This window comes from Trachurus japonicus, chromosome 24, assembly GCF_045865225.1.
Source record: "Trachurus japonicus isolate A0001 chromosome 24, Traja_1.0".
NCBI classification, from domain to species: domain Eukaryota; kingdom Metazoa; phylum Chordata; class Actinopteri; order Carangiformes; family Carangidae; genus Trachurus; species Trachurus japonicus.
Window position 1 is genome coordinate 112549 of NC_140930.1, and position 14490 is coordinate 127038.

The 14490-nt window shown below is 45.3% G+C and overlaps 1 protein-coding gene and 1 long non-coding RNA gene across 2 annotated transcripts; both read right to left on the minus strand.

The window, feature by feature from the left end:
• Nucleotides 1–499: 499 nt before the first annotated feature.
• Nucleotides 500–5774, minus strand: lyset (lysosomal enzyme trafficking factor). Its single transcript, XM_085770592.1, has 2 exons — nucleotides 5670–5774; nucleotides 500–896 (listed from the first exon to the last, which is right to left on the minus strand). The coding sequence occupies exon 2, from the start codon at nucleotides 886–888 to the stop codon at nucleotides 520–522; it is 369 nt and encodes a 122-aa protein (XP_085626718.1). The 5' UTR covers nucleotides 889–896; nucleotides 5670–5774; the 3' UTR covers nucleotides 500–519.
• Nucleotides 5775–6078: 304 nt separating this feature from the next.
• Nucleotides 6079–11252, minus strand: LOC146961024 (uncharacterized). The gene is made up of 4 exons (XR_015035241.1): nucleotides 10196–11252; nucleotides 7380–7506; nucleotides 6950–7210; nucleotides 6079–6323 (listed from the first exon to the last, which is right to left on the minus strand). It is a non-coding gene; the product is annotated as an uncharacterized LOC146961024 (long non-coding RNA).
• Nucleotides 11253–14490: the final 3238 nt, after the last annotated feature.

Here is a 14490-nt window from a genome sequence, read left to right on the forward strand (position 1 = left end):
ACAGTTTGTAATTTGTCTTTTTTCTTTGTGTAACCAGTGTGTCATACGTAATAAATACTGTTCAGTGATTGGCTGGCAGCTCTCAGGTGACCTCTGTTCCAAACATTAAACTGTGGTAACCATGACAACAGAACTGATGCTTCAGGCAAGTCGTTAAGTAGCGTGCGAGTGCTGGAGGCGCTGCTGTCACCATGGTTAACATCCTCCAGCCAATCACAGCTCAAGACGCTTCAATGACGCAACAGGAGAAGGTGACGGCTGCAAAACCACGTTCAGGGCGGCGCCGCCGGTCCTGGCAGACAACGCTCAGGGCTCCGGTCCTGACAGACGACGCTCGGGGCCGAGACGACGCTCGGGACCGAGCTCCGGTCCTGTCAGACGACGCTCGGGGCCGAGCTCCGGTCCTGGCAGACGACAGTGAGGGCAGACCTGACACCTGGCAGACAGAGCGGAGGGTTTACATCCTACTGTTCAAAAGGCACACAGGAAGTGACATCACAGCCTCTGTGATTGGTCCGTCTAGGTGTTGATGACAGACGCTGGCCTGTGATTGGCCGGCGGGGCGTGGCGGCGGCTGCAGAGCAGAGCGATGCAGACAGGCAGGATGCCGTAGCCGACGGCGCGCGGGTCGGCCCTGGTGCAGGAGAACAGGAAGAGGAAGAGCTGCAGGTACGGCAGCAGGAAGGCCGACGCCCACATCCAGACAGGAAGTGACATCACGTAGGACCAGCTGACGGCCGGGGGCGGGGCCGAGGGGCCGCGGGCGCCGCTCTGCACGCGCTCCAAGCTGCGCGTGTGCACCTCAAACACGTAGTAGACCGCCGCGACGCTGAGCAGCAGGTAGAGAGCCACGCCCACCCAACCGATCCTCTGACGGAAGTTCATCATCCTCCATTCTGCAACAGAAATCAATAATCAATAACATCCTGAAACCAATCAATAATCAATAACATCCTGAAACCAATCAATAATCAATAACATCCTGAAACCAATCAATAATCAATAACATCCTGAAACCAATCAATAATCAATAACATCCTGAAACCAATCTATAATCAATAACATCCTCCATACTGCAACAGAAACCATCTATAATCAATAACATCCTGAAACCAATCAATAATCAATAACATCCTGAAACCAATCTATAATCAATAACATCCTGAAACCAATCTATAATCAATAACATCCTCCATTCTGCAACAGAAACCAATCAATAATCAATAACATCCTCCATTCTGCAACAGAAACCAATCTATAATCAATAACATCCTGAAACCAATCAATAATCAATAACATCCTCCATACTGCAACAGAAACCATCTACAATCAATCACATCCTGAAACCAATCAATAATCAATAACATCCTGAAACCAATCAATAATTAATAACATCCTCCATTCTGCAACAGAAACCAATCAATAATCAATAACATCCTGAAACCAATCAATAATCAATAACATCCTGAAACCAATCAATAATCAATAACATCCTCCATACTGCAACAGAAACCAATCAATAATCAATAACATCCTCCATTCTGCAACAGAAACCATCTATAATCAATAACATCCTGAAACCAATCAATAATCAATAACATCCTGAAACCAATCAATAATCAATAACATCCTGAAACCAATCAATAATCAATAACATCCTCCATACTGCAACAGAAACCAATCAATAATCAATAACATCCTGAAACCAATCAATAATCAATAACATCCTGAAACCAATCAATAATCAATAACATCCTCCATACTGCAACAGAAACCAATCAATAATCAATAACATCCTCCATTCTGCAACAGAAACCAATCAATAATCAATAACATCCTGAAACCAATCAATAATCAATAACATCCTGAAACCAATCAATAATCAATAACATCCTCCATTCTGCAACAGAAACCAATCAATAATCAATAACATCCTCCATTCTGCAACAGAAACCAATCAATAATCAATAACATCCTCCATTCTGCAACAGAAACCAATAATCAATAACATCCTGAAACCAATCAATAATCAATTATCTATTAGTCTATTATAGTCTGTTAGCAGCCTGTCTCTGTGTTAGCAGCCTGTTAGCAGCCTGTCTCTGTGTTAGCAGCCTGTTAGCAGTCTGTCTCTGTGTTAGCAGCCTGTCTCTGTATTAGCAGCCTGTTAGCAGCCTGTCTCTGTGTTAGCAGCCTGTTAGCAGTCTGTCTCTGTGTTAGCAGCCTGTTAGCAGTCTGTCTCTGTGTTAGCAGCCTGTTAGCAGCCTGTCTCTGTGTTAGCAGCCTGTTAGCAGTCTGTCTCTGTGTTAGCAGCCTGTTAGCAGTCTGTCTCTGTGTTAGCAGTCTGTCTCTGTGTTAGCAGCCTGTTAGCAGTCTGTCTCTGTGTTAGCAGCCTGTCTCTGTGTTATGAGCCTGTTAGCAGTCTGTCTCTGTGTTAGCAGCCTGTCTCTGTGTTAGCAGTCTGTCTCTGTGTTATGAGCCTGTTAGCAGTCTGTCTCTGTATTAGCAGCCTGTTAGCAGCCTGTCTCTGTGTTAGCAGCCTGTCTCTGTGTTAGCAGCCTGTTAGCAGTCTGTCTCTGTGTTAGCAGCCTGTCTCTGTGTTAGCAGCCTGTTAGCAGCCTGTCTCTGTGTTATGAGCCTGTTAGCAGCCTGTCTCTGTGTTATGAGCCTGTTAGCAGCCTGTTAGCAGCCTGTCTCGTGTTAGCAGCCTGTTAGCAGTCTGTCTCTGTGTTAGCAGCCTGTCTCTGTGTTAGCAGCCTGTTAGCAGCCTGTCTCTGTGTTATGAGCCTGTTAGCAGCCTGTCTCTGTGTTATGAGCCTGTTAGCAGCCTGTTAGCAGCCTGTCTCGTGTTAGCAGCCTGTTAGCAGCCTGTCTCGTGTTAGCAGCCTGTTAGCAGTCTGTCTCTGTGTTAGCAGCCTGTTAGCAGCCTGTTAGCAGTCTGTCTCTGTGTTATGAGCCTGTTAGCAGCCTGTCTCTGTGTTATGAGCCTGTTAGCAGCCTGTTAGCAGCCTGTCTCGTGTTAGCAGCCTGTTAGCAGTCTGTCTCTGTGTTATGAGCCTGTTTAGCAGTCTGTATCTCTGTGTTATGAGCCTGTTAGCAGCCTGTTAGCAGTCTGTCTCTGTGTTAGCAGCCTGTTAGCAGTCTGTCTCTGTGTTAGCAGCCTGTTAGCAGCCTGTCTCTGTGTTAGCAGCCTGTCTCTGTGTTATGAGCCTGTTATCAGTCTGTATCTCTGTGTTAGCAGTCTGTCTCTGTGTTATGAGCCTGTTAGCAGCCTGTCTCTGTGTTAGCAGCCTGTTAGCAGCCTGTCTCTGTGTTAGCAGCCTGTTAGCAGCCTGTCTCTGTGTTAGCAGCCTGTTAGCAGCCTGTCTCTGTGTTAGCAGCCTGTTAGCAGCCTGTCTCTGTGTTAGCAGCCTGTTAGCAGCCTGTCTCTGTGTTAGCAGCCTGTTAGCAGTCTGTCTCTGTGTTATGAGCCTGTTAGCAGTCTATCTCTCTGTTATTAACCTGCTATCAATCTGTTATCAGTCTGTTAATAGTCTGTATCTCTGTTAATAGTCTGTATCTCTGTGTTAGCAGCCTGTTAGCAGCCTGTCTCTGTATTAGCAGCCTGTTAGCAGCCTGTCTCTGTGTTAGCAGCCTGTTAGCAGCCTGTCTCTGTGTTAGCAGCCTGTTAGCAGCCTGTCTCTGTGTTAGCAGCCTGTTAGCAGCCTGTCTCTGTGTTAGCAGCCTGTTAGCAGCCTGTCTCTGTGTTAGCAGCCTGTTAGCAACCTGTCTCTGTGTTAGCAGCCTGTTAGCAGCCTGTCTCTGTGTTAGCAGCCTGTTAGCAGCCTGTCTCTGTGTTAGCAGCCTGTTAGCAGCCTGTCTCTGTGTTAGCAGCCTGTTAGCAGTCTGTCTCTGTGTTATGAGCCTGTTAGCAGCCTGTCTCTGTGTTAGCAGCCTGTTAGCAGTCTGTCTCTGTGTTATGAGCCTGTTAGCAGCCTGTCTCTGTGTTAGCAGCCTGTTAGCAGCCTGTCTCTGTGTTAGCAGCCTGTTAGCAGTCTGTCTCTGTGTTAGCAGCCTGTTAGCAGCCTGTCTCTGTGTTAGCAGCCTGTTAGCTGTCTATCTCTCTGTTATTAACCTGCTATCAATCTGTTATCAGTCTGTTAATAGTCTGTATCTCTGTGTTAGCAGCCTGTCTCTGTGTTAGCAGTCTGTCTCTGTGTTAGCAGCCTGTTAGCAGCCTGTCTCTGTGTTAGCAGCCTGTTAGCAGCCTGTCTCTGTGTTAGCAGCCTGTTAGCAGCCTGTCTCTGTGTTAGCAGCCTGTCTCTGTGTTAGCAGCCTGTTAGCAGCCTGTTAGCAGTCTGTCTCTGTGTTAGCAGCCTGTTAGCAGTCTGTATCTCTGTGTTATGAGCCTGTTAGCAGCCTGTCTCTGTGTTAGCAGCCTGTTAGCAGCCTGTCTCTGTGTTAGCAGTCTGTCTCTGTGTTAGCAGCCTGTCTCTGTATTAGCAGCCTGTTAGCAGTCTGTCTCTGTGTTAGCAGCCTGTCTCTGTGTTAGCAGCCTGTTAGCAGCCTGTCTCTGTGTTAGCAGCCTGTCTCTGTGTTAGCAGTCTGTCTCTGTGTTAGCAGCCTGTTAGCAGCCTGTCTCTGTGTTAGCAGCCTGTTAGCAGCCTGTCTCTGTGTTAGCAGTCTGTCTCTGTGTTAGCAGCCTGTCTCTGTGTTAGCAGCCTGTCTCTGTGTTAGCAGCCTGTTAGCAGTCTGTCTCTGTGTTAGCAGCCTGTTAGCAGCCTGTCTCTGTGTTAGCAGCCTGTTAGCAGCCTGTTAGCAGCCTGTCTCTGTGTTAGCAGCCTGTTAGCAGTCTGTCTCTGTGTTATGAGCCTGTTAGCAGCCTGTCTCTGTGTTAGCAGCCTGTTAGCAGCCTGTCTCTGTGTTAGCAGTCTGTCTCTGTGTTAGCAGCCTGTTAGCAGTCTGTCTCTGTGTTAGCAGCCTGTCTCTGTGTTATGAGCCTGTTAGCAGCCTGTCTCTGTGTTAGCAGCCTGTCTCTGTATTAGCAGCCTGTCTCTGTGTTAGCAGCCTGTCTCTGTGTTAGCAGCCTGTCTCTGTGTTAGCAGCCTGTTAGCAGCCTGTCTCTGTGTTAGCAGCCTGTCTCTGTGTTAGCAGTCTGTCTCTGTGTTAGCAGCCTGTTAGCAGTCTGTCTCTGTGTTAGCAGCCTGTTAGCAGTCTGTCTCTGTGTTAGCAGTCTGTCTCTGTGTTAGCAGCCTGTTAGCAGTCTGTCTCTGTGTTAGCAGCCTGTTAGCAGCCTGTCTCTGTGTTAGCAGCCTGTTAGCAGCCTGTTAGCAGCCTGTCTCTGTGTTAGCAGCCTGTTAGCAGCCTGTCTCTGTGTTAGCAGCCTGTTAGCAGCCTGTTAGCAGCCTGTCTCTGTGTTAGCAGCCTGTTAGCAGCCTGTCTCTGTGTTAGCAGCCTGTTAGCAGCCTGTTAGCAGTCTGTATCTCTGTGTTAGCAGCCTGTCTCTGTGTTAGCAGCCTGTTAGCAGCCTGTCTCTGTGTTAGCAGCCTGTTAGCAGCCTGTCTCTGTGTTATGAGCCTGTTAGCAGCCTGTTAGCTGTCTATCTCTCTGTTATTAACCTGCTATCAATCTGTTATCAGTCTGTTAATAGTCTGTATCTCTGTGTTATGAGCCTGTTGTTTCCTTCTCACCTTCCTTCGCGCTGATTCCTTCAAATTAAAACTCTTCTCTGACGGAGCTCGGGCTCCGCTCGCTCCTCTTCTCTTCCTGTTGTGTCACCTGACACTGCTGCTGACGTCATCACTGCTGCTGACGTCATCCGCTGACCGGGGCGAAAAGACGGTTTATAACCCATTTATTGAATATCTTTGGTCCCGTTAATATAATACATCCATGGGCGAGGTGCGAAGCAAAGTGTTGATGTCAATAAAGAGGAGGAAAAGAAGAAGCACACCATTTAAATCTTTATTTCATTTTATTTATTTAGTCATGATAACTAACTGGTCTAGACTCTAACACATGTGAAAGTTATTGATCAGAACAAATTATTATAAAATATGCAACATTTTTTAATCAACAACACATCAGAGAAATGTAGTAGTAGTAGTAAACCTTTATTTTACCAGGCAAGAATTGCTAAGAAAACATTCTTACTAAGGCAATGGCCTGGTAGGAGGTGAAAGACCTCCTAAGGGGAAGGGAGAGGGGGATATACTGTATAATCATATAATCATGATGAAGCACATTAGCACTGTAGCTGTTAATGACACTGGTCAGAGAACAGAATCAACCAGCTGAACCTGAACGCACCACAGCATCACGAACACTGAAATACCGTATTTCCTCTAATAGAGGCCGAGGCCTTTATTTACTTTAGCTGCCCAGGGGAACCGGCCTGTATTGGAGACCGGCTTATATTTGAGAGAGGCTATTATTTCTTCCTCTGTTTCATGCTGGTGCTCAAATTTGACAGTTACCGTGCTCAGTTTTCATTCTGCCTACAATTAATTATATTTTTTTACACATTACTGTAGCAGGTACCGCAACAGCAGCGATCAGCTGGACAGGATTAGGCTAATAAACGCTGGAGCACAAGTGACCAGTTTTGTCACAGATCGGGTAGCGTCGCAAATCGGGTAGTGACACGCCATGCTGCTAAAGCTCTCTTCGGTCGAGTTGTCAGTGACTGTTTCCTTGAAGCGTGGGTTCATGTGGCACTTCAGATCTAGCTACTGCCATCTGCTGGCACTTGTGGGTTACTGCATCCGTGTTTGGCCGCCTGAGACCAGTGCATCCACAGTGACTGAAATTCAGGTTTTTTCTGTTTGTTTGTTTTTTTCCCATTGACCCGGCCTGTATTTGGGGCCGGCCTTTATTTGTTCGTGTAAACCACGCCCCCGGCCATTATAACAGACCCGGCTATTAAATAGATACCGGCTACTATTAGAGGAAATACGGTACACAAGTTCACTTCATTTGGTATCAGTGACCTGGGTTATAGTTTATATATTATAGTTGAAATATATATATATATTATAGTTATATAAGGTGTTTCTCAATAACATGAACATCAGAAACCAATAATTCACCAATAATAATGTATGTAACAATGTGAAAAACTGCAATTCACATGTATTGTATATTTGTACATGTCCTTTAAACATTACACGTGTCGTTGTTTTATCCTCCTGCGTTTGTCCTGGTCTCTTCTTCCCCCGGATGTTTCCTGAAACTGAAAACTCAAACTCACTTTACACAATAACACACTAACACACTAACACAATAACACAATAACACAACAACACACTAACACTAACACACTAACACACTAACACTAACACACTAACACAATAACACACTAACACAATAACACACTAACACAATAACACACAGGAACTCACCTCTTCACTGATACGTAAGCGACTGTGATGATGACCATAAAGGCAATAATCAATGACACTGAGATGCTGCTGAACATCAGGATGGACAGATGTTGTGACCTCACATCTGGAACAGCAGACGGCCGCACTGAAACACACACACACAGGAAGTCTATGTCTCTTCAAAATAAAAGATTTGGTCCCTGTCTTTATGAGCTTTATTTTGAAAACAGGTTGGTGTAATAATGTGGAACAGTCCTTTAATTCCAGCTGTGTTCATGTGTTTCCATGGGAACATCAACATAGTGATCTTGTGGTGGACATTTTGATGGAGTCTAATTCTGGGAAAGTCTGTTAGATCAGTGTTAACCAGTTGTAACCAGTGTTAAAGGGATATTCCGGCGTAAGTTTAACCCATGGTCCAACGCACCGTAACACCGAGTTAGACCCCCCCTGGAGAGATGAAGTCTGCTAACCGCTAGCTTCTCCAGCTGTAGCAACTTTAGCAATGACCGCACCATAACAAACAGTGCAGTATACGGATCCACTAGCAACCGATCAAAAAGCCACTTACAGCCACAAATAATGCTCAGAACAGCACCAAACGTCATCAACAGTACAAACAGGGTCCCATCCCATAATACGAGGCATCAAACATCTGTTAGCTTAGCCTGGTTTCTATTGAAAAGAGGCGAAAACAACTCACCCACTCTCCTCCAGTTATACGCTATGCAGCAACTTTCTGTGTCCAGCACAGAGTCCAGGCACTGACAACACACGTCCGAGGCCGACTGGCAGCACAAACATCTGGTTTCAGCACAAACATCTGGTTTCAGCACAAACATCTGGTTTCAGCACAAACATCTGGTTTCAGCACAAACATCTGGTTTCAGCGGCCACCAACAGGCAGCACAAACATCTGGTTTCAGCACAAACATCTGGTTTCAGCGGCCACCGACAGGCAGTGACCACCACACTGACCACTTGATTCCCCCATATCCTGTCTGTGATGTCTGTGTAGCCAATGTTCATATCTGGTCCTCTGCGTTGTGTTTCTCACGGCCCTAGGTGGGGTTCGATCCCACGACCTCCCGCAGCGGAGGCGACGATGCTAACCTCTTCGCCAAGAGGTTGACAACCGCTTGGCAAGTTGGTTAGCACGTCTTTTATGGGTGGAGTGAGTGCACATCCGTTACATCTGTTTGTACAAAGTTCCTATGTATCTTCATCAGTTTATAAAAGTTATTATCGAGTGTTCACAGGGAAATGAACGGAGAGAATCACGTAAACAAACGCGAGATTAGACGCGACGTCACACACGCGATCAGGACGCCGTTCGTTGCAGGAAGAGACTGTCTGTAATTTAGTGAAGGAAACATCACGGACACGGCTGAGTTTATGGAGTTTGAGAACAACAACGACTGGTTTCATTTCGATGGCGCCACTATCAGTTAGAGACCGAGTTTACTGAAGACGAGCTGGAGGAAATGGAGGAGAAAAGTCAAAGAGGGGCAGCTGAGGTGGAGACTATGTTCTGGACCTGGGGGAATCAAGTGGTCAGTGTGGTGGTCACTGCCTGTCGGTGGCCGCTGAAACCAGATGTTTGTGCTGAAACCAGATGTTTGTGCTGAAACCAGATGTTTGTGTTGAAACCAGATGTTTGTGTTGAAACCAGATGTTTGTGTTGAAACCAGATGTTTGTGTTGAAACCAGATGTTTGTGCTGAAACCAGATGTTTGTGTTGAAACCAGATGTTTGTGCTGAAACCAGATGTTTGTGCTGAAACCAGATGTTTGTGCTGAAACCAGATGATTGTGCTGAAACCAGATGTTTGTGCTGAAACCAGATGTTTGTGCTGAAACCAGATGTTTGTGTTGAAACCAGATGTTTGTGCTGCCAGTCGGCCTCAGACGTGTGTTGTCAGTGCCTGGACTCTGTGTTGGACACGGAAAGTTGCTGCATAGCGTATAACTGGAGCAGAGTGGGTGAGTTGTTTTGGTCTTTTTTCAATAGAAACCAGGCTAAGCTAACAGATGTTTGATGCCTCGTATTATGGGCTGGGACCCTGTTTGTACTGTTGATGACGTTTGGTGCTGTTCTGAGCATTATTTGTGGCTGTAAGTGGCTTTTTGATCGGTGGCTAGTGGATCCGTATACTGCGCTGTTTGTTATGGTGCGGTCATTGCTAAAGTTGCTACAGCTAGAGAAGCTAGTGGTTAGCAGACTTTATCTCTCGAGGGGGGGTCTAACTCGGTGTTACGGTGGTGAACCTGCTGTTCACGGTGAAGGTAACAGGATGAACTCTGTAAAACCTTCTCAGACTGATCGAGGTTGTAAATTCCTACAGTTGAAGCAACAAATGGGGGGGTTGACACATAAAGAGATTCCTTCTCTATAGAGATTCCTGCTCTATACCTTCTCTATAAGTCTCTATAGAGGTATAAGTCTCTATACCTTCTCTATACGTCTCTATAGAGGTATAAGTCTCTATACCTTCTCTATACGTCTCTATAGAGGTATAAGTCTCTATAGAGATTCCTGCTCTATACCTTCTCTATACGTCTCTATAGAGGTATAAGTCTCTATAGAGATCCCTGCTTTATACCTTCTCTATACGTCTCTATAGAGATCCCTGCTTTATACCTTCTCTATACGTCTCTATAGAGATCCCTGTGATACATCTCTATAGAGATATACGTCTCTATGCGTCTCTATACGTCTCTATACATCTCTATAGAGAATAAATCATTGTGCATGATATTTCATTGGTCTTGTTTTTTACTCGTCAGGACTAAACAGCATCGGAGCAGAAGTTCAACTGCTTCCTATGGATTCACCTTCAGCTGCTGAACCGGGGACAGTGAAGGCATCGTGGAGACTTGATGAGGCTTTCTGCTGCTGAACCTGGGGACAGTGAAGGCATCGTGAAGACTTGATGAGGCTTTCTGCTGCTGAACCTGGGGACAGTGAAGGCATCGTGAAGACTTGATGACCATTTTTGGCAATTTCCGCCTGTTTTTGTATCACTGCAATTAAAGCTTTATAACTACAGAAGTACTAATCCCACAACTATGGTTTATGGCTTAAATGAAAGACAACCTTTGCCCCTTTACATCTATATCTACAAAATATTGAATTGAGTTATTCCATAAAAAATTGAGCTTCTGAAAATACAATTTCTTTTGGAAAAAAAAAAAACGAGTTTGAAATTTTTGGTGAAAAGGTGATATTTCAAAATCCTAATTATAAAACAGGTTGAATTTTACATATGTGGTTCACACACTCCCTGTCCACATGTGTACCAAATTTTAGGTTGATATGTAAAACTACTGAGGCACTATAGAGTTTTTCCAAACAGTGTCCCTTGGCGATCTGGAGATGCCAAACTTATCCAAAATTGTCCAATTTGGCTAAAATGCACACTGCAAGACTTTAGTGAGATTTTTTTTTCTCCAACAGATAACCTATTGGGGCCAATCACAAACTTGATGGCTTTTAGGAACACCAGTTACATAAGTAAAATGCCATTTGAAAATGTAATTTAGGGGGATGAATATTTGGTGTAAAAAAACCCATCCAAACATGAATTTACCTATTTTCGCCTGATTTATATTGTTATTTTCCTTTATAACTCCAGAAGTAAACATCCCACAACCACCAGTGATGGCTTAAATTAACAAGGACATTTGAAATAGTTAATATATTGTCTTTTATTATTATTTTCATTATTACATAAAAAAAGGGGCAGTAAAAACACACTTTTTGTGGAGACTTGTATTGCTTACTTGTTGACACTAGGGGGAGAGGGAACCACAGGAACCAGCTGGGTGCAGGCTTAAGATTTGCCCAATCAGGGATCATTATATATCAGGTCACACCTTAGAGTCTCTTCTATAGAGTGCCGAAGCGGAATACAAATGAACGGGAGTCCAAGTTTTATTTCGTGATCCGTGTGAATTGTAGCCAGGCTGGCGCCGCCTACTGGTTCCGGCGAATTTCATTTGCCTCAACCATGTAGTCAGGAAACTAGCAATGCGTTTCGGTTTGCTCCGTCCGCCAAAACGGTAGGACTAATCAGCGAGCAGATGTGGCGATGACGGGCGATGACGTTGAACTGAAGCGCCCAAACTTAAATACCGGTGTAGTTCCCAAGCTGCGGTAAACAGTTGATGAGATGGATGTTGGCGAAGCTATATGCTCTGTGCTTGAAACTATTCCGGATATTGAAGACTTAAAGCCAGAACAAGAAGCATGTTTAACGAATTTTTTGGAGGGCAAAGACGTTTTTGGACTTCTTCCTACCGGGTTTGGGAAAAGACTACAATGCTAAACCACCCGGCTTCCGGCGCATACGTCACCGCCAAGCAGCAGCGATTAGTCGAAGCAAACGGAAGCAACCGCCTCCCGGAAGCAAACGAATCCCTATGGCTGGTGTTCAGACGCTATATGAAATGTAATGAAATAAGCGGCTGATGCATCAGGCTATGTGAATTGTGCCATGAGAAAAAACTCTGTCCTCTACCTGTTTAAAACATCACGTTTCATGAAGAGAAACCAGCAGTTTGTTGTAAAACGGCAACAGAAGAATGTATTTAGTGTGAAGACGCTCTAGGACTACAGATCTGTGTCCCACAAAAAATACGTCACCAACTGACACGGGAAAGGAAGGACGCCATGTGGTCGCCATGGTGACGTCACCTACGCCACCTGTAGTCTTTCTGGTTACGGACTCTTCGGAATTTTATAATAGTTTTACAACAAACTGCTGGTTTCTCTTCATGAAACGTGATGTTTTAAACAGGTAGAGGACAGAGTTTATTCTCATGGCGCAATTCAATCGGATCACGAAATAAACTTGGACTCCCGTTCATTTGTATGGAGACTTTTTTCGAGTTGAGTTCCCATGGCGACGTTACTTCCTGCTTCCACTTCAGCTCTCTATTTGACGAAAAACACGTCACCCCCGTGACTTTGATTGACAGGCCACCAGACCTGCGCGAAGCGGGTGCGCAGTCTGACGGAGAATGACTTTAGCATTAGCACTGCGGGGAAACGTGACAATACTATGGATTATCTGGTCATCATTGTCGAGCACGTCTTCAGCTTTAAAAAGAGGGTAAGCTTGTAATTTTATTCAGTGTTTTAGTGGGTCTGTGATTGATGAATGTCCGTAGTTTTCGGGACTCGAAAATGACTTCCGGGTTTGTTTGTGTTCAGTGAGCAGGCTTGTTTAAAACTTTGATGGGGTAAAAACTGCATTTTTGTTCTTTGTGTGACAGTTGACGGGTCCTGTCACTATCATGTGCCCTGGCTACTTGGCTAAGGGGATGTCCCTTTGGGTGACTGGCAAGCGTGCATGACTCTTACCCGGGAGGTGTGGGTTCAATCCCCGCCCGGGCCCTCTTCACCTGGCCACATTCGCTTTTTGTTTATGTGACAGTATATGATGTTTTGGTGGTGAAAGAAGAGGTGTACAGATGGTACATATATGTTTAAATCACCTTGTTGACGTGACGTCGCTTGTGGGCTGCCGTAGTCTGATATTGTTTGAGACATTTTCAGTGACTGTGAAAAAACCGTAGCACCTAGAAACTTCATTTTTTTTCTCTACATGTTGCCAAAAGTGTCCTTAATCCGGCAGCCTGTCAGATTAAAGTCACAGAGGCGTGGGCGGGGCTTAGACTGTCAGATTGAAGTGGGCGGGGCTTAGACTGTCAGATTGAAGTGGGCGGGGCTTAGACTGTCAGATTGAAGTGGGCGGGGCTTAGACTGTCAGATTGAAGTGGGCGGGGCTTAGACTGTCAGATTGAAGTGGGCGGGGCTTAGACGCTTATGATCTCGTAACGAATCTAATTAAACTGTCAGAGCATCAAAGCGTCGTCTCATCCCACGAGGTTCAACACATCTAGATCAAAGAGCTGATTGATCAGTGTTTACCTGTGTTATTGATCAGTGTTTACCTGCGTTATTGATCAGTGTTTACCTGTGTTATTGATCAGTGTTTACCTGCGTTATTGATCAGTGTTTACCTGCGTTATTGATCAGTGTTTACCTGCGTTGCCGGTGAGCCACAGTTCTCTGGGAGGAGGAGGAGGAGGAGGAGTGGGAGGGGGGGGAGGTAACAGACTGTAACACCTGCAGCTTCCTGGACACGCCCCCCAACTCACCTGCAGTTAGAAAAGGTGCTTAATGTTAGATTGAACTCGGTGCATTCTGCCCTGGGTTTTACCTGTCAGGTCACAGTCTGTTCTGCACCTGCAGACAAAACTCAGGGATTCAGTTCAACACGTTCAAGATCAAAGTGTTTTACACGTTTTAAACCGTTACCAGCTGATGACTCATTAATCATTGATAAATTATTCATTGATCAATATTAAGACTTTAATATTATTAATATTATTATTAATATTAATATTAAGACTTTAGTCATAACACAGACTCAGTTCTTAACGATCCACATGAATGAACCTGGTTCTCAGATCTGAACGCTCTCACCTGGAAGACCACCACGAGGAAAAAGCTCAACATCATCCTGAAAAAACAGTGGACCTGGTCCTGGATCAGTCCTGAATTAGTTCTGGTCCTGGTCCTGGATCAGTCCTGAATTAGTCTTGGTTCTGGTCCTGGATTAGTTCTGGATCAGTTCTGGATTAGTCCTGGTCTTGGTCCTGGATCAGTCCTGAATTAGTCCTGGTCTTGGTCCTGGATCAGTCCTGAATTAGTTCTGGTCCTGGTCCTGGATTAGTTCTGGATCAGTTCTGGATTAGTCCTGGTCTTGGTCCTGGTCCTGGTCCTGGATTGGTTCTGGATTAGTTCTGGATCAGTCCTGGTCTTGGTCCTGGATCAGTCCTGAATTAGTCCTGGTTCTGGTCCTGGATCAGTCCTGAATTAGTTCTGGTCCTGGTCCTGGATTGGTTCTGGATTAGTTCTGGATCAGTCCTGGTCTTGGTCTTGGTCCTGGTCCTGGTCCTGGTCCTGGTTCTGGGCTGCGGTCCACAAACAGACGCTGCTCCACCTCCGTTGGATCCAGATCTGAAGTTGCTTCAGTTCCACTTTAACTCAAAGTCTGAGCAGAGATGGTGCGTTCAGGCGCAGCTCTGTATTTTTCACCACTCCAGCAGTGTTAGACCCG

What these genes read in the sequence shown, in the direction of transcription:
- lyset (XM_085770592.1), bottom strand. Translation starts at nt 888, where the DNA reads ATGATGAACTTCCGTCAGAGGATCGGTTGGGTGGGCGTGGCTCTCTAC.